At 36.7% G+C, this 23,775-nt stretch overlaps 1 protein-coding gene across 3 annotated transcripts; it reads right to left on the reverse strand.

Moving 5' to 3' along the window:
• Window positions 1-4,616: 4,616 nt before the first annotated feature.
• On the reverse strand, window positions 4,617-22,841 carry LOC114525434 (receptor-type tyrosine-protein phosphatase F-like). 3 transcript variants are annotated; one of them, XM_028546783.1, is made up of 33 exons: window positions 22,625-22,841; window positions 18,830-19,252; window positions 18,332-18,637; window positions 17,185-17,484; window positions 16,336-16,604; window positions 16,123-16,249; window positions 15,648-15,923; window positions 15,121-15,441; window positions 14,345-14,417; window positions 13,814-14,072; window positions 13,660-13,726; window positions 12,609-12,881; window positions 11,947-12,022; window positions 11,533-11,815; window positions 11,203-11,254; window positions 10,492-10,636; window positions 10,183-10,340; window positions 9,699-9,802; window positions 9,180-9,267; window positions 9,034-9,101; window positions 8,556-8,589; window positions 8,229-8,326; window positions 7,948-8,067; window positions 7,691-7,839; window positions 7,432-7,573; window positions 7,087-7,233; window positions 6,869-6,968; window positions 6,688-6,764; window positions 6,407-6,538; window positions 6,065-6,193; window positions 5,776-5,930; window positions 5,479-5,614; window positions 4,617-5,231 (listed from the first exon to the last, which is right to left on the reverse strand). In XM_028546783.1, exons 1-33 carry the CDS (start codon window positions 22,686-22,688, stop codon window positions 5,154-5,156), a joined length of 5,229 nt encoding a protein of 1,742 aa, XP_028402584.1. In that variant the 5' UTR covers window positions 22,689-22,841; the 3' UTR covers window positions 4,617-5,153. The 3 variants fall into 3 exon arrangements, with proteins under 3 accessions (XP_028402584.1, XP_028402585.1, XP_028402583.1); XM_028546784.1 differs by having other exon boundaries at window positions 9,699-9,805; window positions 10,186-10,334; window positions 22,625-22,840; XM_028546782.1 differs by having other exon boundaries at window positions 9,699-9,805; window positions 10,186-10,340; window positions 22,625-22,840.
• Window positions 22,842-23,775: the final 934 nt, after the last annotated feature.

A 23,775-nucleotide genomic window follows, 5' to 3' on the forward strand; every position in this document is an offset into this window, starting at 1 on the left:
TTTATAAGCACTGCTCGACGAAGCTAAATGATTGGAAATCTCACAGAGACCTTGGAAAAATAGTAAAGTTACAATGCCACTGCCAATGTTTGTCTCGTAATTGGTTTCTAACTATAGTAGAAATAAGGCATATATATATACATGCACCCCCCCCCCACCCATTCCTTATTTTCTTCAAGTAAATTCAAATTCATCAATTGAGAGCATGTGTGTGTTAACTTTGATTGCATAAATTCATGTATTTCAGAATAGCAAGACAGTATATATAAGACATGCCGTAAAATCAATGTTTCTGGCTTGAATATTAACTGTAGCCTTAAGTGAATGCAAGAGATAAGAGAGATAAACTAGAAGCCATTATATAGGCCATACATTGTTTGCATCAATGTATTTACTCGTGTGCGTGTCTATTTTATGTGCAGCTACAAGATCATGAGGTATAGTGCATGATGTTTTGTATCTGTTCATATTTTGATATAATTCATGTTTTTTCATAAATACATATACAATATTATATGTTCAATTACAAAATATAGTATAAGGCAAGATATAATCGTATATTTACAATGTTTGCTGAGAAATCAAAAACGTATTTACATACAAATAATTTTACAACCAGACCGAATAGTGACCCTATATAGTTATCATTTTACAATGTTTATTCCGAAAGCCGCAATCGACCGGATTTCAAGAGCCGAAGACGATTTCAAACAGGACAAGAGAGAGAAAGAGGAAAGAACTTATGGGATTATGTCTGCCATTTGTGGCTATGGTTTGTGTTGTTAGTGTGTATGACTTTTTAGCCATTTCTTAAGTGAAATATTGGTAATATATAAAAGTTGTGATATGTTTTCAGTTTAAACAGACAAATTATCGACCTAAACCTTAGCGCAGCCCTAAGCACAAACGAGCAGTCCTAAGCGCAAAACCGATTAAAATATTTAACCGAATTTAAGAAACGTTTGCTCACATGCATCATGCATTAGCTATGTTCCTGGTGGCCAGAACCTAGTTAACTGAACTTAAAACTTTATTTAACTTAAGTTCGTTAACTAAATTAGTTAACTTTGTTAAGTTTTGCACAGACTCCCTGCATGCCCATTTTTTGACCACCAGGCTACTCTAACCTGTAACGATGCCCGGGCATCGCTGAACGTTGCTTTTTGGTGTCGATTTGGCGTAGTTTTGGCGTATATTAAGCGTCGAAGTTGCCTACATTAGGCGTAGATTTGCCGTCGAGGTTGCCTACATTAGGCGTAGATTTGCCGTCGAGGTTGCCTACATTAGGCGTAGATTTGCCGTCAAATTGGTTTGTCGGTAATAGCTCAACATAGCTTGTCAACCTGAAATAAGATTAAAGAAATAAGCAAACTACATTTTTTATTGAGAAGAAACACGCGTAAAATCGGGATTGTAAACAGACCCAAAACAACATCTATAAAACCCCTCTGGGATTTCAAGTATTTCCTTGCCATTATTCATTTTAAATTATCATGCGGCCGTTGTCGTTCTTGACCTGAATCATGCATAACTCGCCGTTGTTCGGTTTATCTAAAAATGTTTAATTGCTTAATACTCACGTTTTATTACCAACAGGTTTTGTCGTTGTTTCAAAAGGCTTGACCCGCTAAATCGCTACCTGCAATAAAACCAAAAGAATGCTTGTTATAGACAGCGATTTCAAGGATTTACCTTTGATGAAGGGAGCTTAAATATCGGGAGAAAACGTGCGGTGATTATTCAGTTGAGAGAACGCTGATGCCTGATCAAGCGTTTCAAGTTTTCCTATCCTATTTTGAATAAAATACACACAAAATTACCTGTTCATTTCAGCAACTAGTGTTGAAGAGCAGCTTTGGACTTGCCGTCTCTTTAAATGCGAGTCATCTCGGGGAATTTCAGCTATGGGTTTTCTTTCCCAGCTCATTTCTATATTCGGTTTGGTTTTAGCTTTTAAACTCCACCTGGAAGAACAAAAGGCAATGTTAGTTTACTGGTTTGGTCTTCATAACTCAATTCAAAGGTAATTGCTTGCGATTGGAGCAAAGGTTAAAGCGGCTCACATACGATTTAGCGTATATTACCTTTCTCATATCATCAACAAACACCAAGAAAATGCGTAGACGTGCTTTCTCTTTAAAGGCGAGTTATCTTGAGTCAAATGCGAGTCGTCTCAGGCAATTTCAGCTACGGTAACGGACTTTTTGCCCACTTCACTTCATTCAGTTTGGTTTTAAGCTCTCAAACTCCACCTGGAAGAATAAAAGGCACCATTAGTTCACTGCTTAGGTCTTTAGAACTCAATTCAAACGTAATTTGCGTGTGGTTAGAGGGAAGGTTAGCGGCTCAACGGTAAGATTTGACGTATATTACCTTTCTCATATCATCAATATTCCCCAGAAAAAGCCTAGACGTGCTTTCTCTTCAAAGGCGAGTTATCTTGAGCCAGTTCAGCCACAATTCATCGGCCGTCAATCTCTTGTTCACAAATTTCATCGTTTAACTTGGCTTTAATACGTCAAAATTCTGCATGAAAAGAATAAAAGCTACGTTAGTGCCATACAAGTTTGTATTTGAATTTGAAGCTGAACACAACACGAGAGAGGCATTACAAGACGTGAACTAAAGACACGCGGAACCTCAGCCCAAAAGCTCACGATGAAACAAGCTGATAAAACACGCAAAGGGAAAGGCATATTACCTGGTATTACACCAACGACAGTCTGTCAGAGATAGTAAATTTCTATTAAACTTCTCTTCTGCTGAAGACGATAGCAATCTGATAGCAATTTCTGTTCAAATTTTCTTGGCATGGAGGAGACTCATTTTCATTCTTCGAAGACCAGCGCTGAAGTGATGTCTCAAACTGGAATCAAAAGCATATATCATTCATTTCACCCGCTCCTCGTGTCTGCAAAATAAAGTCATCCTATTGGATGAACACTCCCGACCTGACAGCTCAACAACGCTTCTGATTGGACGTTCATAGTAATTTAAATAATATGATTAATTCTCTCTCCTGAGCCTGAACATCAGAAATGAAAGAAAGAATTAATCATATTATTCAAATTACTATGCTCGTCCAATCAGAAGCAATGTTGAGCTGTCAGGCCGGGAGTGTTCAGCCAATAGGATGACTTTATTTTGCAACACGAGGAGCGGGTGGAATAAATATCTAGCTTTGATTCAACGTTGCCACATCACAACATGGATAACACGGAGTCGGAGTTCCGGAGCCGGAGTTTCGGAGCCGGTGTCCCGGAGTCAAAATTACGGAGTCTGACGTAATAATATTGGAAAACACGGAGTCAAAAATTATGGAAAACACGTAGTCTGCCAAAAACATGGAAAACACGGAGTATAAATGTTAGGAAAACACGGAGTCAACCTAAATTATACATATATTCATAAATGAAGGATCGCTCATAAGTCTGTACTAATTTTTTTATACCACAGTAATAGTATAAAAGAAAGAATACACAATAACAAAAGATTATAGCTATAATGCCTCTTGCTCAAAGTCATAGAATTATTGTTGTAGCATTACGTGTCCTTATATCACCTTAAATCACACCAAAACTGCAATATCCTCCTACAATATCCTCCCATTTAAATTAAGGAATATTATTTATGTTTAAGGATAAGTTTTTCGGTCGTTTATTTACCATTTGCGGAATAGAAAAAACAAGCAAAAACGTTACGCGAATATGACGCCATGTTGTTTAAAACACGCTATCACATTTGCATAATTCACGTTGAGTCATTGACCACTGGACTTCCAAACATTTATACTCCGTGTTTTTCATATTTTTAACAGACTCCGTGTTTTCCATAATTTGTGACTCCGTGTTTTCCAATATTATTACGTCAGACTCCGTAATTTTGACTTCGGGACTCCAACTCCGAAACTCCGGCTCCGGAACTCCGACTCCGTGTTATCCATGTTACCGTGGAATTTGGGCTTAAGCGTCTCTCTACTCGCTATTTTTTGCGTGTACTAGGCTACATCATTCTGTACAGTTCAAATATCGTATTTGCGCAGTAAAGTCCAAGCCTCAAACAGATCTAGAGCAGACAAATGTACTCGTTTCCCATAACTTGACAGCGAGGTTTTCAGCTGCAAAACACTTCCGGAACTATTATGCCTGAGAAAATTATTAATTAATTATCACTATAATTATAGTTTAAATGTACCGTAACTTCTTTTGTGATGGAAGCTGTTAGTTTTACATCGTCACTGTTGTGAACCTCAAGAAAAAAATGTTTTTAATTAAGTGGTGCACGATTTACGTATTAGCAACTATAGCTCTACAAATCTTCGTCACCAGGGCCTAGCTCCGTTTCTCTCCACGAGGATAAGCTTCCCCCGATGGATCGCTGGCGAGATTAGGATGAGCTCTTTAACGTTGATCCTCGATCCCGGTGCTTTAACGTTTCGAGTCTTGCTTTTCAGTTTTATGCCTGTATTAAACAATCTTATCCATTAATCACAATACCATTGAAAATATTGAAAATGTGCTTTATATATTCGAATATTGAATACACAGATAAATACGATCCCTTACAAATTTAATATTGATGGCATATATTTTCTTGATAAAAAATTGCGAGCTATATTTAACTTTATTTAATATTCTCATTCATTCCATTCAGTGCAAAATACGTACTAGCGATGTTATATCCGTGGGAAGCTCTTTCATCGACTATTCGCGATGCATCAAATTCTGAAAACGAATATTATGTAAATTCACTCACATGGCGAATTTTGCGGCGCTAAAAGACTACCAGAATATTTCCCTGCATATATATCATTAGCTCTGACAAATTTTCTATATATAGTTTGTGCTTTCCGTTTAATTGTGTCGATCCATTCCATTTCGTCTCATCTACCTCAATCACTGGCCTCAGTCTATTTCATATTACACAATGAAGCTTTTGGATCGATTACCCATAGTTGCACCTGTTTGTACACTTGTGCGTTTGGTCTCCTACAGACGGACCAGATTTTTTATAAACTATAGTTAGTTTAAAACTATTTACAGTGTGGTTGAATGTGTAAGATTGGTCTCAGCTTTAAGCGTATTAAACCAAATTATTTTCCTCGTTAAAATACAATTGTAATTTTTACTGAAACAAAATTCAGCGTATATTCTTTATTCGCCAAAATTCGCGTATTCACTAAAGGAATCCAAATACGCCATGATGGCCGTGTAACAGAACTCATATTGTTCCTATAAAGAAAATGATTAGTTGTAAGTGAACAAACTATGTCAAATAGATCTAAAAATACTGTCCAATATTCAGGGATGTTGTTTTAAGGTATGAATGTAATTTGTGTAAGCTGCAATTGTGCATGAAACAGAGAGTGGCGAGAAATGTTTTTGTCGAAACACCGACGTGTTCACACGCGCGAAAAATATATCCATTTTAACCGCAACGTGCTGTTTACTTCGTGTTTTTAACGATATATATACTTACAGCATTTTCAACAAACTGTGGTCGTATTCCTCTGATGATTTTAATCGCCTGGAAGACGTCCATTGCTTGTTCAATCTTCATTCTTTCCAGAAGGTTTGAAATGGCGATATACGTTCCTGTTCGTCCTGCCCCATCGCTGTAAAACAAATGTCAATAATTATTGAGAAAAAAAAGGTCCACAGCACTAAAGCAAGGAGACACAGACTTTCGACTATTGCGTGAAATTGACCATCAATCCAGGAATCAAAACTTAACGATTGTAATTTTGTCATGTTATTTTCATGTCAATCGATCTACCTGCATGCGACTATGATTGGCCCATGACCATGACTCTTTCTAGAATTCTCGACCAATGACGTCAGGGCGATGACGCCATTTCCGTCAGGAGGTACGCCGTGGTCCGGCCACTTCGTATAATGGAAAATATTCACGACACGTCCATCTGACAAATCCTAAATACAGAAACTAACATTATAAAAAATATCGGCTAATTTTCACTACGTGATATATATTAATATTTTACCCATGCACAACCCAATAAGATTGCTTGCACGTATATTGACCAATGTTAATGGTATATACTAACTGGATAAGGTGCTAGGACAAACTTTCTTGTCCAAATTCCATTTGACTCCTTCTCTGAGTCCAACTGAACGGTCAAACTGTCGTATTGCTTTGGCTCTCCTCTATGGTTTGGCCAGAATTTCGGAAAGGACTAAAACATGGACATTAAATTGTATTATGCGATTCAAAGACGGTTAAGAATAAATTATTTTGAACGTCTCATAACTCGTATTCAAGAAAAAACAAGAGTACAAGGACAGAGTAGGCGTGTTATTGATATGACAAACTACACACAAACAGCACTCCACATGGAACGTACAAAATCTGGTATACTACAAGTGGCATATTATAAAGTTTTTTTTACCGTTCCACCCTTGACGTTGCTTAGTAAAACGATCGTGGACGACTTCTGATAATGAACCAGTCGCCAGAAATCGTTGATCGTATTTGGCAGAGGGCTTTGGGTTGCGATGAAATAATTTCGCCCAAGGTAACCCTGAAATGGATGCAATATTTAGTCGGGCTGAACATTCATTTTTCTTAAAAGAATTCATATGATATGAAAGTAACATTTTCGTGCGAGACTGGATATTGAATCATTGAGCATTTCCTGGTTGGTTTAAATCGTATATATGATAGACTTACATGGACAAACACAGCATTGATATAGTCTGAATCCTCCTGTCCATCCACGTATTGAAGAGGAACACGATTGCTCTCAGCTAAAATGAACACAGAAAGACCAAATGCTCGACATGAAAAGAATTAGATAAATCAGTATACTTCAGTAAATGAAACTGTTAGTTAATGCTTGATCTCAACGTACTAGGGTAGATATTCTTATGACGATTCTTCTTGCGATTTCCTTCAAGCAAAGCCGCAGTGCATTCCTCTGGAACGAGTTTTGGTGAAACCTCTCCCAACCGCTGGAATATAAAGAGAAATATCAATTTTATATTTCAGTTACTTTTTTCAGTTGTATTCAAATTATTTTTATTGCTTCACGTGAGACAAAGTGAAATGGCATTTTGACCAATTACAAACCTTGAACTTCTCCTGAAATCCTGTCATTCCACTGGCTTTAACATTGGCAAGAGCTTCAAATTCTTTCTGAATTTTAGTAGAATCGATTTCATTCATGCCGCACAACACGGTTTCCAAGATTGCCTCGTGGATAAATATATATTGTTCCTAAAAATTTATATTTAATAATAAGAAGCCTCAAATGTATTGAGAACGACGATTGTTGGTAACTACGATAGACCCTTCTCGTAATGGAGTCTGGAGACATACACAGGATGTAAATAAATATCACAAGTTTGACTGGCTCCGACAAACTAACGACCCAATCAAACTTCGTGCAATATCAGACTTGATTGTTGCTCGTACCAAAGTCTGGACCATGTTCATTCTTCGTTCTCTCATAGCGCAGACTTCTCCAAAAATGTCGATGGAATTGATGGCGCCTTTCTCAAGTTTATCAAGGATTATGTCAATTGTAAGAAACACACCAGTTCGTCCAACACCAGCACTAAAAACAAGAGCAAGATCTGAATATCCTCAACGCCGTTTAACAAATTTCTTCTTCTGGAGATTGCAATGAAACAACTTCCACTAAATCTTGTTCAAAATATGATCTATCTCAAACCTGCAGTGAACAATGATGGGCCCTGATTGAACAAAGTGATAAGTTCTAAAATGTCTTCTGAATGCGAGGAGCTGAGTGGGATATTTAGGTACACCATGATCGGGCCAGGATTGAAAATAGTATTGACGTACTTCGCGTTCCTCGTCATCCTATAATTGGGGTTAAAATCGTAATTATTCTGAGTGAAATACGACACTAATAACTAAAGAATCCATAGATTCAAATGTTTATAAGAAGATCTGATGGGTTGTACTTGCCTTTTTCAATTCCAAGGTATGCGTCACATGGTAAGCAAACTCTTCAGTCTTCATCAAGGTTACTTCAATATCACCATACATTTTACTTCCGTTGTCCGGCCAATATTTTTCACATTTGGGCTAAAAAGTATTTCTGTTTAATAGCTGAACTTTGGAAATGAAGAAATCCTTGGAGGCGGAATATCATGAGGTGATTATTCTGGTAATGACGTTAGATGCTACTGTAAGAGTGGTGTTGGTGTAATCAATGGTGCTAAGCGTACACCGTGATAAAGAACTACCTTGCCAAGTTCAACGAGAGAGGTAACCATCACGATGGAATAACTGCGTTGTTCCCAAACCATCCTCCACATGTCGTTCACGGTATTCGCCCTCGGACCTAACGCATCGAGGGTAAGTAAAAGACAGTAAGTATTTTTCAACAAACGACATGCGGACATTCGTGAATCTTATACATGCATTACGGGGCGGGGGGACTACGGACTACACTACGGGGACTAACCGAGTAGTGTTTAAAGCAGATGAAGTGACTAGGATAATCTTTTAGCAATCTTCCTAATGCTGATCTCTACATGCAAGTAAATCATATACCATGCATGTTAACTCACCTTGACTTGCAATGTAGGTGCCTTCGTTGATACCCTTGATATGGAAAAAAAGAAGTAATAATTAAACGTGATAAAAACATTAGTCAAGCTCGAATATTGTACACTCGACCTTAGTAATAAAAAGTTGTTAAGGTCAATATACTGATATATGGTATACTCGACCTTGCAGGGGCCGGTTGTATCAAGCCCATTTAGCTTAAACGGTGGTTAAGCTCAAAATAGAAAGCAAGTCTATCGTTTTATTCAACAAGCAAACTAAATATTTTTAACCTTAATACTGTTTACAACTACATATTCAGTGCATAATATTCAAGTTGACTCATTCAAGAGAGATGTCAGAGTGTTATTTATTTTTGTCTTATCCACCATTTAAGCTAGACGGGCTTGATACAACCGGCCCCAGATAAATAAATTAATCAAGGTCGAATATACCCATACACTGGTATATTCGACCATCACACCATAATACAGAACTTACATCAATGTGGCTGGCGTTGATGTAATCGTTTTTCTCGTCTCCTTCTAGCACCACACGTGAATGATCATCTGAAATGAAAATTTAAGATCACTTGCTAGAGAAAATGGATGAAATTGAAAGGATGAAAAAGGTTCTGAATACAGTACATGTGACGATATTTCCGTATCTGTTTTTAGACTTGTTAAACGGCTTCTTTGACACCTCCCAAGAAATGTTCATATCTTTTGGTAGCGCCTAAACAACGAAAACGTACATGAACACAAAAATTTTGTGAAATAATGTTCAGCAAGCAATCTAAATGACATATTTTTGTTCCAAGCAATTCATCCCTCGTTTTCTGGTTGTTTATACGAGGATAAATTCATGCAACTTCTTGAGAAACTATGCAAAATCGTCTACACTCACGAAACTGTGGTCTTGATACTCTGCTAGGCAAACTGCAGCCGTGCTTTTATTACTTTTACCTTCACTGCCTTGGTAGCGTTTGTTCTAGCATAATACTTCCAAATTTGCTTGTTTATTTGCATGTGTGTTTTTCTTACTACACGCCTATATATCTTGAACTACATGCACGGATAAATTTGAGCATGATAAACTCATCATGCAATCATAGCTTGCGGTGGCGGAGAATGCATGAATGAAATTATTTCCTATATTAAACTTACATTATATTCTTTCTGAAACTCATGGTTTTCGTTTTCTCTTAATTCGTTCACATAATGAGCAAATTCAGCAATTGGAACAGGTTGATGTCCCTTTCTGTCAACGTCCCCTTCGAAGTGGAAATCATAAATAATTGTCAATTCAAAGTATGTACTTTGTCAGTTGTCCATAAGAGTCTGCGTATATAAGCTGTTACTTCGAGCATTTTGCAAGCAACCAGGAATGCTATAGTGTTGTATTTGAGGAGTAAGTTTAATTCAAGGAGAGTTATTCATTCCACTCCCTAGTCCACATTCGGAGTAAAATTAGTTTCAAACAAGTACCGATTGAAATAAACTGACTCCTACAAGATATCACTAGGACGACTTCAAGCAAGTGGAATATTTCGAGAAACATTTCACAATTGATGGTCTCAGTAAAACCAAAAGAGAAAAAATCTTGGAAATAATGAGTTTTAAAATTTCAATAAGATCAGTAAGCATAGCATACCAGAGTCATTTGAATAGATGCACTCATTATTTCCATTTACAGGTTGAACATCTTCTGGTTCATCATCATATTTGTTACCATTAACGTTGATTGCTTTCATTTCATCAAGTTTCTCTGGTGAATCTGCTTTATGTTGTCTTAGAGTTCTCCTGCGTGAAGAGGAGTCTATTATATTAATTAGCATTTTGTGCGTTCTCCTGTGTCTATTAATTAGCATTTTGTGCGCGTAATGAAGCGAGTCAACTTCGTTTTTTTTTTTAAATTAAGTGAATGTAATATTCTATGTTAGTTCAAGCAACTTTTTACCTTCTTCTGAAAAACAAAACAGCAATAATCACGGCAGCAACGATAGCAATCGCGGCAAATGTTCCACCCACTGCTATCCCTATACTACCCCCACTACCACTACCACTGTCATCAGTTTCCTCACGCTCGCCGCCATCACCAGTGCCTATAAATGTGAAATTGAAAACTGAAATTGAAATTGAAATTGAATATGGAAACTGCTTTCTTCGGGAAAGCTGTTTCCTGGACCCTGAGGTCAGAACCTTGCAGTAATTCTCTCGCTCTACGTAGTCGTGTTTACACTACGAACAGGGGCATAGCTAGAACTTAGAATGTCACAGTGGAAACACCCGCCTGCCTAAACTTGGCTTAACTTTGGACTAGATTTTCGTAGTACAAACACGGTTCAATCTGGCTCGTGTCTTGCTTTGCAAACAACTTTGTGTTTGATCTTGCGTTAGCTTTGGTAAATTCAGACGAAGTTTTAACGAATTTTAATTCATAAAGCCGCCCAAATCTGGGCAATATGGCGTGAACGTGATGGAATTAATATCCCTATATGTTTGCATAGTGATATCAATAAGTAATTTAGCTTGTAGGTACACCACGTAAGTATTTAATACTGCAAAGCTTTCGGTCCGTTAACCCGGGCCTTCTTCAATTGCACTGATTTGCAGTATTAAATACTTGCGTGGTGTACCTACAAGCTAAATTACTTAGCGATGAAATTACCTTCATCTTTGTCGAAAGTCATTGGCGCACTCCAAAATGACCAGAATCGTTTCTGAAAGAAAATTTACAAAGGTTTTAAGATAATTCAGTGAGAAGACTGGTGATAATGACATGCGTGATACGGCGTAATTTTTAGGACAAAAATAAGCTCGTTTTCTACAACAGTCAACAGACACACATCTCACGGCTGTTGCTAGTACTGTACTTCGAAATACTGCCAGGATTTTGATAAGATTAACATTTCTGTTTGTCCTTTGTTCAAAGCCCTGCCCACCTTCAGGCTTCAGTGATGAAAATATAATAGCTTAATTGATATGTTAGACGACTCACCTCAGATTTGTCTTCATTCATTTGGGCTGATCTGTAAGTCGCATCTGGTTTAAGTTCATAAACCTCATCAGCATCTCTTTTTCTACGTTTGTTCTTCTCCGACGATTTTCGAAGTACGATTTCTATCGTATTTGAACTTTTAAACTGACTTATATTATATTCTTTCGCAACGAATGCGTCATTTTCACCAGCAGCCTCGTCTGGACCTTTTAACTCCACATCTTCCGGTGCAGGGCTTTGAGTTGAGGCTGGCGGAAGCCGAAGGACCACCAATGAAACAGTTCTGAGAAAAAAAACGACAATATAAATCAATTACCGAGTTCTACAATTCAGAGACAGTGAATGCCACCGTTCTGACGTTCATATAATCCTCTTATTCTTTCGCTATGCACAAAACAAAACAAAAATATCTACCTTATATTTTCTACTTTTGGCTTTGTAAGTATAACTGTGTAAGTGCCATCATTATTCTTTTGAGGGGCAATCGGTTCTGAAATGGGAAAGGCAATTATACTAATGTCAACAATGTATCATCATTATATAATATGATTATAATGTGTTTTCTTTTTAAGATAGCCTAGCTAATCTGCCTGCATGGAAATGCTTTTATCTAGTGGAAATGCTTTATTACTGTAGTGTCGCCCGTGCATTAGAATGACATTGTAGTGACAGCATGCATGAAGTAATTCGCTTGCAAGAATTTATACATCTTTTCTGCCCATATGTATCCTCCGCGTTTCCCTATATATCCCGTTGTGTGCCTTCTTCGAACTTTGAATCAGATAACCTCTTTCCACGTCAACATAAAAACCTTAACAAGTAATATCAAAGTGATTCGAGGAAATTACGTCTGTACTCAAAAAGCTCATTCACCCTCACTGCGTTGGCATAGAGATCATGTTATTACTTAATTATACGAATAAGTCCTTTAAACGGTCTTTAACTAATTGTAAGATTTGAGATAAAATGTTGAGCAAAAGCTCTTGGTCGAATAAAGATATAGCCATGAAATCGTTACGACCTTATTGACATCTTCCACTCGTTATGAACTGTATTTTTGACATTATTTATTATACCCGAATGAGAAAACCAGGTTTTTTTTTCCAATTCACTGCTTCCAGCTTCAGTTTCAAGGCGAATTTCAAACGTGTACTTCGTATCATAATTAACATCAACTGTGACTGATTTTTCGTTTGTCGAGATCTCCACTGGTTTCTTTTTGGATCCAACTGTTGCCGCTACCAGCGCTGCATCGTACTTCGTGACAGTCTGGTCAGTACGCAGTGATATTGACCAGGATATCTTGTACTTGCCTTTGTCAGTTGATTTAACATTTAAATCAAATGGAGCTGCAAATGACAGAGAAGATAAAGGATTATTAACTTCTATAAACTTCTCAAAAGACGTACCCAGCTGAGGACATTCCTCATCAGACCCCGTTTACACTAGAAGGAAAGTTTCCGGATTTGTAAAATTATCCGGATTCATTGTTACACACATGTATCGGATTCGTCAGGTGTTTACACTACACTTTAGTTGTCTCTGTATGCGGATTTGTCCGTTTACACTCACATTATACTTGTTCTTAGAGAATTGTTTGGTCGTGATATTGAATTTCTTCGGATTCGTCGTACAAAGCGTTTATACAAGAAAATTTTCCGGATTCAAATGTTTCTGGATACGAAGTTTCCACAAACTTTTACGGATTCAAAGTTTCCGGATACGGCTTAAAACCGAGTACATTTTCTATCGGATTCGTTGCTGCGTGTGTAAACAGCAACATGAATCCGGTACTAAAACATTCCGCTTTCGTGCATGATGAATCCGGAAACTTTCGCTCTAGTGTAAACGAGGTCTGAGGAGTTTGTCGAAACGTCGAATTATATCTGTGGTCGGTTGTACAAAAGCTTGATGGCGCTATACCCACTAGATAGTGTTTTTTTTTTAATCGCTCCAAAATTGCCTGTTGTTCGGTATAACTGTGATTATATTTTAAAAAATTACTCATGTCGATTGCGTTAAATATGGAGCGATGATATATGCATTAATATAGATTTTATATATATATATATATATTTAGCAAAATGGACTATACCTATATTATTATCTAACTATCCAACAGCTTACCTGGAGGTTTTGCAGAAGTCTTAACACTTTTGCTCCAAGCCGTCGAATAGTATTCATTGTTATATTCCTGAATGTCATATTCAAGAGAAATAAATATCAATACAATTGAGAAATCTGAAGATACAAACTCTGATAGCTTTTTTACCAAACGTACCTCGCTTTCAAAAAATCTTAGGAACGCGATATATTTTGTATTGTTTGTTAACGGTTGGTTCGAATATATTTCTGTTTTAGAATTATATTTTTCGCCATCGCCGATCACAAACATCTTGGGTAGAACATCAGATTTCAAATAAGCAGTGATATAAGGTTTGCCATCGCTTGTAGACTTGTTAGATCTGAGAGAGTTGGTTTTGATGTTTTCAACCGGTGTCGTTTCTCCTGAGTCAATTTTTACAATGATGATTACACTTCTACATAAAAGATAGAACGACTAGAATTGTTAAACTCAATTCAGTTGAGTTTCAAGATCAAACAATTAAGAACTGTTTAGATCATCCCGCTTTTAGCCGAGATTCAACTGGACGCGCAAAACGATTTTGGGGTGTTGAAATGAATATATAACATGATCCTGGCAGTTGTGTAGCCCATCCTGACAATAGCTTGTGCTTGTTTTTGTTTCATAACGACTTTTTTCAATACCTCAAATGAGGTACAAACAGCTTCTAACTGCGTGTAAACTTACTTGATATAATCTGCTTGTTTCGAAATGTTTATCCTTAAAGTTGAGGAGGTATCTTCGAGAAGTTTAACAGGCTCTATAAAATGATATATTAGGTCTATTTAATATATATAGATACGCAGCATTGCTAACGGGAGAGCGCGTATTAACTAGGTTTTCAAACTGTCGGACCTTGCATGCATACCCATGCAGCAAGTGCTTGAAGATTCTTATCTTTTACCTATAAGAGGTCAGTCGTATAAAACTCTTAACCACACATTTTAGGCAGTTTAATCGAAGTTACAGTAACTCTAGATTATCCTATCCTAAATAGTTGCCACTATTGTTTTTTAGTATAATTTCAGTATTGAAAAATGGCCTTTGAGCATTCTGATTGGCTCCCTCAGCAGTAACTCTGAGGCAATAGTTACTGCTCAAAGCAGTCTGAGCAGTAACTATTGCTTTTCCCCAAAAAAACATGGCTGAAAATACTCAAAATCAAAATTATATTCATAAAATAAACACGTGTATCAGTTGTATTTATAAATAAAACTTTTTCAATACTGAAATTATACTAAAACAATTAGTCGCCTCAGGCTCGGTGATTACAAGCCTATATTCACTTCGCCTTCGGCTCAGTGAATATAGGCTTGTAATCACCTCGCCTTCGGCGACTAATTGTTAATTAGAGCCAGGCCAGGCGCGCGATTGTGATTTCGGATCAGAGAACACTTTAACTATCAGTTGCGTGATAACACTATTAACTGCTTCGAATTCCAATTAAAAATCTGGCCTTTTACCTCCATCAGTTATTCCACTGACTGCTGTACTTTTCGGGCCAACACCACCAACTGTAGCAGCCGAGACTGTCACGAAGTACTTAGTAGACAGTTGAAGTCCATTTATAGTATATGTATATGTTTTCCAGGTCGTGATGGCGGATGTCGTGATGACGGAAATGCATATCGGACTTTTTATATTTTCATGAATATAATAGCAAACTTCAAATCCTGTCAGCTTCTCAGCATTCCATGAACTTTTACGAGGAGCCGCCCAGGTTATCTTTAACGAGGTTTGACTTCGGGCTGTGAGTTTAACATTATAAGGGCGTTCACTGGGAGCTGAAACAGAGATAACAATATAGGCCTGGTGTCGCACGGTCAAAGTTTGATTGGTTCCGCGTAACTAACGAGCCAATGAAATTTCATGTAAGATTCGGCTAAAAACTATTGCGTTTTTGAATTGGTGCATGTATTATATGCTTATATAATACATGCACCAATTCAAAAACGCAATAGTTTTTGGTACGTCCTATGTTTATAATTACCTGCTTCTTTTGTCCTAAATGTTTTGTATACAACTCTGCTCTTCTGACGATAATCGTCTACGGCTTCAATTCCAACTTCATATGAAGCATATGGCCGAAGATTACTGATATTATACTCATTTCCTCGTTGAACGGATTCGAGATGCCTTCTGTCCAAATATATTTTGAGATTTTTTATATAACTTGAGCTGGAGGAAGTTGGTAATTTCCAAGTCACTAGTGCTGAATTCTTGGAAGGATTAATTCGAACATCGTACACGGAACCTGGACGTTGAACTAAATTCGGATGAAAAAGAACATTCAGGATACAATTCTATATTTTCACTCAGCTAGTGTTTCAAAATTTCCACTGCACATCTATAATATAGTTTTAACACAAAAGTGAACAAATCACAGAAAACAAAATCACAGAAATATATATACGAAGTATAGAATAAAAATATATATATTTATACTCACGAACATATATACTCACCCACTCCACAGAGTTCTATTCTGAGACAAAAGTCTGTGTTTCCAGTTGATTGAATCTTAATATATCTCACATTATAAATATCAACGTCTGTAGTCGATGCTTGATAACCGTTCTGGTTTCCTTTGATCTTATATAAAAATTGAATGACAATGATAAAAAATAATTTTGACTCTGATATATATTATGTTATCATCGTTGTATTGTTTTAACTACCTGTATTTCATCCACAAAACTTTCATCATGACTGTATTTCAGTGAATATGATCCACTCCATTTTGTCTGATCTTTATCACCCATGACTACAACTCGTGTTATGTGATATTCTTTTTGAAGATCGATCGTGAGATATGAGCCAGGCGTCGAAGAACACCAGCCAGTTTTAGTAAACCTTGCTTTAAGAAAATCATTACCTCCATTACCATCAAAAATGGAATTTGGAAAATTTCCCTCGTCGTTTAGTAACTGATTGTCACAAATCTTACCTGCAGGTAAATAAATGATAAGAATCAATGTTTAATAATAAAACAGTAGATTTTTGGGCATAAGACTTTGTTTCAGTAACCTAAGGGTAGGCAAAGGGTGTAGTCTGAAAGAGGGAGAGATAATAGGGTGACTATAAACCCCGAGAAGTAAATCTGGAGAATGAAGAAATTTTATGTAAAAAAGTAACAACCAAGTCGTCAAATTATTGCTCCTCCGTCAAAATACAAATTCATATTATCACGCAAATTTGGGCTGTGTATTATGCAGATGTAAAATTAATTATATTGACCGTGGATGTCGAGATGACTCTGGGTACTGATTTAAAACACCGTCCAGGACGATTAAATTTTACGTATTCGTATATGCATATATATATATATATATATATATATATATATATATATATATATATATATATATATATATATATATATGACTGGAAAATCTAAACATATTTTTCGAAATTATACGTGCCGGATTATATGAGTAATTACATTAGCAAGTAACCATCGGTAGATTTTTGGGCAGGCATCTTGGGTGTAATAAAATCGGTCAGTCCCAGCAATTGGAAATACTCACATTCGACATATGGTAATTTTTCAGCTGATTTCGCTGTTTTACGTTGAAGATAAACACAACACGACGTTTCTCCGGACTGAGTGTTATAACAAACCAAGTCCCCAGCTACGATACTCCTACCATTACGAGCATTTCCAAAAGAAACTCTATTGTTGAGACGGTCTTGAAATCCTAAATGTTGACATATCCACCTCTCACTGTTTTCATCCAAATTTTCTTCAGATACTATCACCCATGTTTTTTCGTATATGTAGAGGTAGCCTATGTAGCCGCTTGATAATCTAATTTGAAGTCCTGAAACTAGACGAATAAATTACAGAATTTATTTATTATATCACATTCCGAAAACAAACCAATTTTTTCGGAGAATTTCAACGTTAAACTTAAGTGAATCGAACGTTAATCGTGGACGTTAGACAATGATGTGAAACCTCGAGTATTATTTGCTTCTTTCGAGTGACCTATCTGCATCATAACAGCAAGCGGAACGAATACGCGAGTATTGATTTATCAAAATTATTTATAGAATCCAAAAAACTTTTTCACGAGATAATTTGTAAGAGCCAGTAGCATTATCTGACATGGGGGGGGAGATGATTGATGGCCCATTTCCCTATCAAATTAAATGCTGGTCTACGAAAATTTGTCGGTTCTGAGCTGGAAAATGTTCAAAATAGGAACGTTTGGTTGCAAAATATTGAAAAATATGAAAAATATTAATGTTGGCAAACTAAAAAATATCTTAGTTGGATGAAATCATCTTTCATTAATATTAAATTCTGTTTTCTGTTTAAAGGCTGCCGCCACTTTTGTGTTGCTCTAACGTAGCATCTAGCCTAAATATTAAAGCTCGGCGCATGACAAATACGTATGCTGTTGAAAAAGGCCTGAGCATGTAACTAGAAGTAAAAAACCCAATGATAGTTTTGAAAGATGTAAATCGTGAGTGTTTGAAACACAGAAGTTTTGTCGTTGCCAAATTTAATCTTTGAAAAGAAAGATTGCAATGTGTAACACGGCCTTTAAAGCTGATTTCCGCATTTATTCGTAGGTATAATCTGGGTATAATAAGTAAAATATTACCGTAGACTAGTAATGTCTTTATTCACCCTCACAAATCAGATGATGGCGTAGTTGTGCACTTTACCTGTTGTTGTTACGGGGCTTGTATAGTTATCCACACAAGTGTACTCGGTATAAAGCTCTTCCCTTGTGTTAGGACACAGGTTTGGCAGTAAATTATTGTCAACGGTCAGTTCACAAGATTTCTTTCCACCACAAAGAGATTTCAACCTACAACTTGTCACTGCAGTGCATTGTGCATCACTCTGGGCTCTACTGTTAAATGCACCGCTATTGTTGAAGTTGCCATAATATGCTTTGTGGATCACCATACGTTGTTTTGGAGAGCAATTAACATCCTTCATTTTGTTACCGTACTTTGTCACTGAACCTGAAATCCAGTTTCACAGAAAATTACAAATAATTTTCCGTGCTGTTTTTTTAATTAGATAACTTGAATCGAATTGTCAATAAAATAGACATATTACCAGTAAAAGACCTTTTTGGCGACAGACAAGAATGATACCCATGTTTTAAAACTGGGGATCGAGCTTTAAGTTGCATACTTTTCTTCTTTACTTACCAAAAGTAAACGTCTGCCGCAATCCGTCGCAATATGTTCTTCTATACAGATAATCTCCAGAAAGCTCAGCACATATCCCGTGATTTCCGTCATTGTAAAAATACAAAGATCCAGCGCTTGTTTGTTTCAATTTTTGACTACTGAGTTTTTGGTTGTCTTTTGCAGTTGTTGATATTGCCACATATATCGCTAAACGATTCCTATATGATTTAGCTGTGGTAGAAAACAACGCCCCCCCCGACTCGATATGCCACAATATTTCTGTATTCTTGTAACGAAACTGTGCTTTATCATCCAAGCAATTGTCAGTCATTATAACCCAGGAAGGAAGTGCATGACGTGGTTCATTGTATATCAGACTCTCCTCTCTAGTTATACACTCTTTCGGCGAACTACTTTGCCGCATAAAAAAACTTTGACAATCTAAAAACAAAAAAGGTCAATCGCAGGAAAAATTCACTCTTTACTATTTCCACCCGCAAAATATAACCGCCTGCACATTTGCCCAGAAGAAATGCCTGCGTAGGAAAAAAAATTGCACGATAAGAAAATCATCGTCCCTTTTATATCTAATGTTGGAAATTAACATTAGATATTTTTTTATTATATACATTAGATATTTTTTATTATATACCACTTGTCAAAGAAAAACAAAACTACAAGGCAAACAACGAAGTATCTATTCATAAAGACATAATTTCAAATGGATTAACAGTCTAAAGGTCACACGTCCAGGTGCTCCGCACTTGATTAAAGTTGTTATTTCCCTTGGGATAACACGTTATCTCACTCCGCAGGGGGTCGCGCGGGCGACATCAAAATTTCGTCACTCTCGCGCGATTCGCTCTCGACCAATGAAACGCTGCGAACACCAAACTTTGACAAATGGTATATAATAATCCTGCTCAATTCCTTTACGCGTAGTGCATTTAGATTGACGGTCAGTAGTATGATCGCCTGAGGTCCTGTACCACAATAACTAATCTGATTTAGTATTTCAGTGTAACTATCCAATCAAATTACAGGGAAAAATGGCATAAAATTTTGTTATTTTGAATTTTAAAATGCCCGCAAAATTTCTTGATTGAATTTGTTTAATTTTTTGTATGATTTCAAAATGAATATTATAATAAAGTGGAAATTGCACCTCGTGTCGTGCAATTTTGGTGTGAAATCAAGCTTTGATTTTGTAATCACGCGTTTGATTTCACACCAAATTGCACTCCACTCTGTGCAATTACCATTATTTATTAACCTCAAACTATATAGCTATGTGATATATGCATTTAATATCGATAATATTTCGTTTAAATTGACATCTTACTACTACTAGGTTTGTTTGACAATCTACTGATATCTATACCAGTATTCGTAGCTTTTATCTTAAGCTTTTTGAATGATCAAAATGAAATAAATCATCGCTAAGTCTATAAAAACTTTAATAAAAGTTGGTTGGGCTAAAGCCAAGGAAAAGTCATTTTAGTGACCTGTCATCGATTTACTTTGATCCTTCACTTACAAAGCAATATTTTCGAAAAATGCCAACAAACACTTAACAAGACAATGTTGGATACATACAATCCTTTTCAATTTTAAACCTGCTGAAAGTCAATATTTAGTTGAGATCATTCTGGAAGGTTGATATTGACTTTTAGCCAAACACTTGCTTTTACCGCTGTTACTTTATAGCCATTGTAAGATGTTAAAATCAGGTAACAACAAACGGATTTATCGTGAACACAGATTTATTGCCGCCGTATACCATCAGACTTTATTGTGGAAACAGATCATTAGCCTGGACAAATGCATGTTCATGTAGTAATCTGTGTGTGTAAGAAACTGAACGCTGCCAAGCAAACGAATCAAGATGAACTATTAGAGAGCTTTAGATTTGACCACGGCTCCCGCAGCGGTCCCGCTACCGCCAAAAGATTCGTCATATGGCGTGATATTCGTGATATTATTACGTATACGCACGCTTTCCACTCGTATCCGTCGCTCATCTATGATCTATCTGACTACGGCATTTTCAAAAAACATCGCTATAGTAATTGCTACCCGAAAGCACTGAGGTAGTTTTTCTGGAGAAAAACATTTAGCTAGAGAACTATTTTTCATGAGCGTGACTTTAGTTATAGCTATGTGTATTATTCAAAATGGTAAAATGACTACGGCTAAGACCCCGTTTACACTAGAACGAAAGTTTCCGGATTTGTAAAATTATCCGGATTCATTGTTACACACATGTATCGGATTCGTCAGGTGTTTACACTACACTTTAGTTGTCTCTGTATGCGGATTTGTCCGTTTTCACTCACATTACTTGTTCTTAGAGAAATGTTTGGTCGTCATATTGAATTTCTTCGGATTCATCGTGCAAAGCGTTTACACAAGAAAATTTTCCGGATTCAAATGTTTCTGGATACGAAGTTTCCACAAACTTTCACGGATTCAAAGTTTCCGGATACGGCTTAAAACCGAGTACATTTTCTATCGGATTCGTTGCTGCGTGTGTAAACAGCAACATGAATCCGGTACTAAAACATTCCGCTTTCGTGATGAATCCGGAAACTTTCGCTCTAGTGTAAACGGGGTCTGAGAGACTATACGAGTATACGAGATTCGTCACCCTTGCGACAAATTCGGCGCTGTTTGCTTCTTATACGCATCAGACAAACTCCTAGTCTCAGTCTTTTAACAATATATATAGTGCTGCATGCATCCCATGCACGTGGAGAAGATTAACAAGTTGTTGAAACTTGATAACCATGCTCGAGATGTTTAGCACAACATTCAGTCTAGTTTTTATCAAATAACAAAAACAGGAACATCAACAGCTAGTATACGTTTCTATCTGTTCATTCACTAAAATCACCATGGTTTCAGCGAATTCTCCAGCTAGATGCCTCAGTCTGTGGTCTAGTCTGGGCCGATGATAAATTAAAATATTAAATATCAAGTCAATTCAGAGAAATGAACTACGCACTTCTATGGAAATCATATCAATACGCTATACTGATTAGTTTAAATATAATGGCGATGTTTAAAATATTGACGTTAAGTATAATCACTGTCTTAATAAAGAACCCTCATGCACAAAGCACTCCAATGGCCAAAGGTTGAAGCCAATATGCAGTCTAGCTAATAGCAACTTTGTCGGTAAAACTGAAACAATTCCCGCTGACGCTGTGTGTAACTTTTAATTGCAAAGCATCCTAACAATGACAGCATGCAACAATGTCTACGAGCTTGGAACAGTATATACTTCATTATACAAAGTATCTGGATTCGCGCCAACATAGTCACTTTTAAAGTACCATATTCAATGTATAAATTTATATAACTATATAGTGTATCCCCACAGATTAAGGAGATTATAGGCTATGAATGCGTAGGAAATTCACGTACTTTCAAAATGACGTTTGTAAGATTTTATTAACGGTCAGCAACTTCGCACATATTCTTATCGTACATGTAATTCTGCCTTACTGAGCCTCTCGCATGCATGCTGATGATAATAAATATATTATCACTTTGCCGCAAGTTCCGTTAATCCATTGTTGTATGTATATTCAACTAACCATTTCAAACCCGAAGTTTCGAATTGAAACGGCAGGAATGCATAGACAAATATTAGTTATCAACAAACAAATAAATAAGCAATTAACTTTGCTAAGAACTAGAGCAAATGTAGTCATTTTGTAGGATTTGTTTTAAAGCCTCCTCAAAGCGATAGCTACATCCAATTGCTTATTTCACAGATTACTATATCTACAGAACACCACGAAACTTTACCTTCAACTGCCATCAGAGACAAGCCAAAGACGATTAACCATCGTTGAATTATCCGGCAAGACATCTTGCCGTTGGTTGAAGTGGATTTGCCAAATTGATATCGTTATAAAGCAAAGACGAAAGCTTATATCCACGAGGGCTTGTCAGACGTCCGCATTTCAGTGACCAAACTCATAAAAACAGGAAATGAAATTGGAATATGCAAATGAAACTCTCAAAGGTCATGCGAACTACAAACTCAATCAACTTCCTGAAGGAGGGGTTTCGTTGTAACGTCGATCGTAGTCAGTTCCTGGTATATGATATCTCCAGATATGGTTCGACTCGACCAACACCAGTTTTAACCAAGCATGCATATGGCTTGAAAATGCGGGTGCTGCTCCTGGTATGCCTTGAATGCCTGACTCGTGTCACAGGTAATGCAGTAAACTGTATATCAATCCTACGGCAGATAGAGTGCATAAAAAACACGTTAAAGTTCCCTCAACATGCTGGGTGTCTCTAAAAAACAGAAAGCAGTGAAATGGCTGATGAGAATTGAACGCCGTTATAGAATTTGAATGCGAAAGCACTCTGTTGGGCCCAACGAGTGAGTGTAGTGAAAATACTATGTATATGAATTATTAACATACACATTTTTATGCAGGATGAACCATGAGATATGTTTGTACCCAAAGATGATATTTACTTATTTAACATTTTATAAGTTCGCTACATCAAATTCTCATCAGCAAAAATACAATTTATATTAATATGAAGTAAGTAGCGAATTATCATTTTCAGTCGCACAAACATATCTCTGATTGTTCATCGCGCATAAAAATGCTTACGTTAAACATTTCTACATACGTGAGCCTCTTATTTTCCGGCTAATGACAATGATTTTTGAATCTTAAGTTTCAAAAATGTGAACACGATATGAGTCAATATTATAACATCATGAAAGCCCTCTAGGAAAACCTCTACTTCTTTCATATTAATAAATCACGCGTAAGATTAAATATCTCGTGACTCGTGGGAGTGAAACTGTCTCTGAAAGCATGACTATAATATAGTATTGGTTTGAAGGATATTTTGATCTTGACCCAGGCACGTCAGCCTGTATGAGTGGCATATTTTCCACTTCGAAAATCACATTTCTAAAAATGGTC

The sequence above is a fragment of the Dendronephthya gigantea genome, unplaced genomic scaffold, assembly GCF_004324835.1.
Source record: "Dendronephthya gigantea isolate DGI-Jeju-01 unplaced genomic scaffold, DenGig_1.0 000034F, whole genome shotgun sequence".
NCBI classification, from domain to species: domain Eukaryota; kingdom Metazoa; phylum Cnidaria; class Anthozoa; order Malacalcyonacea; family Nephtheidae; genus Dendronephthya; species Dendronephthya gigantea.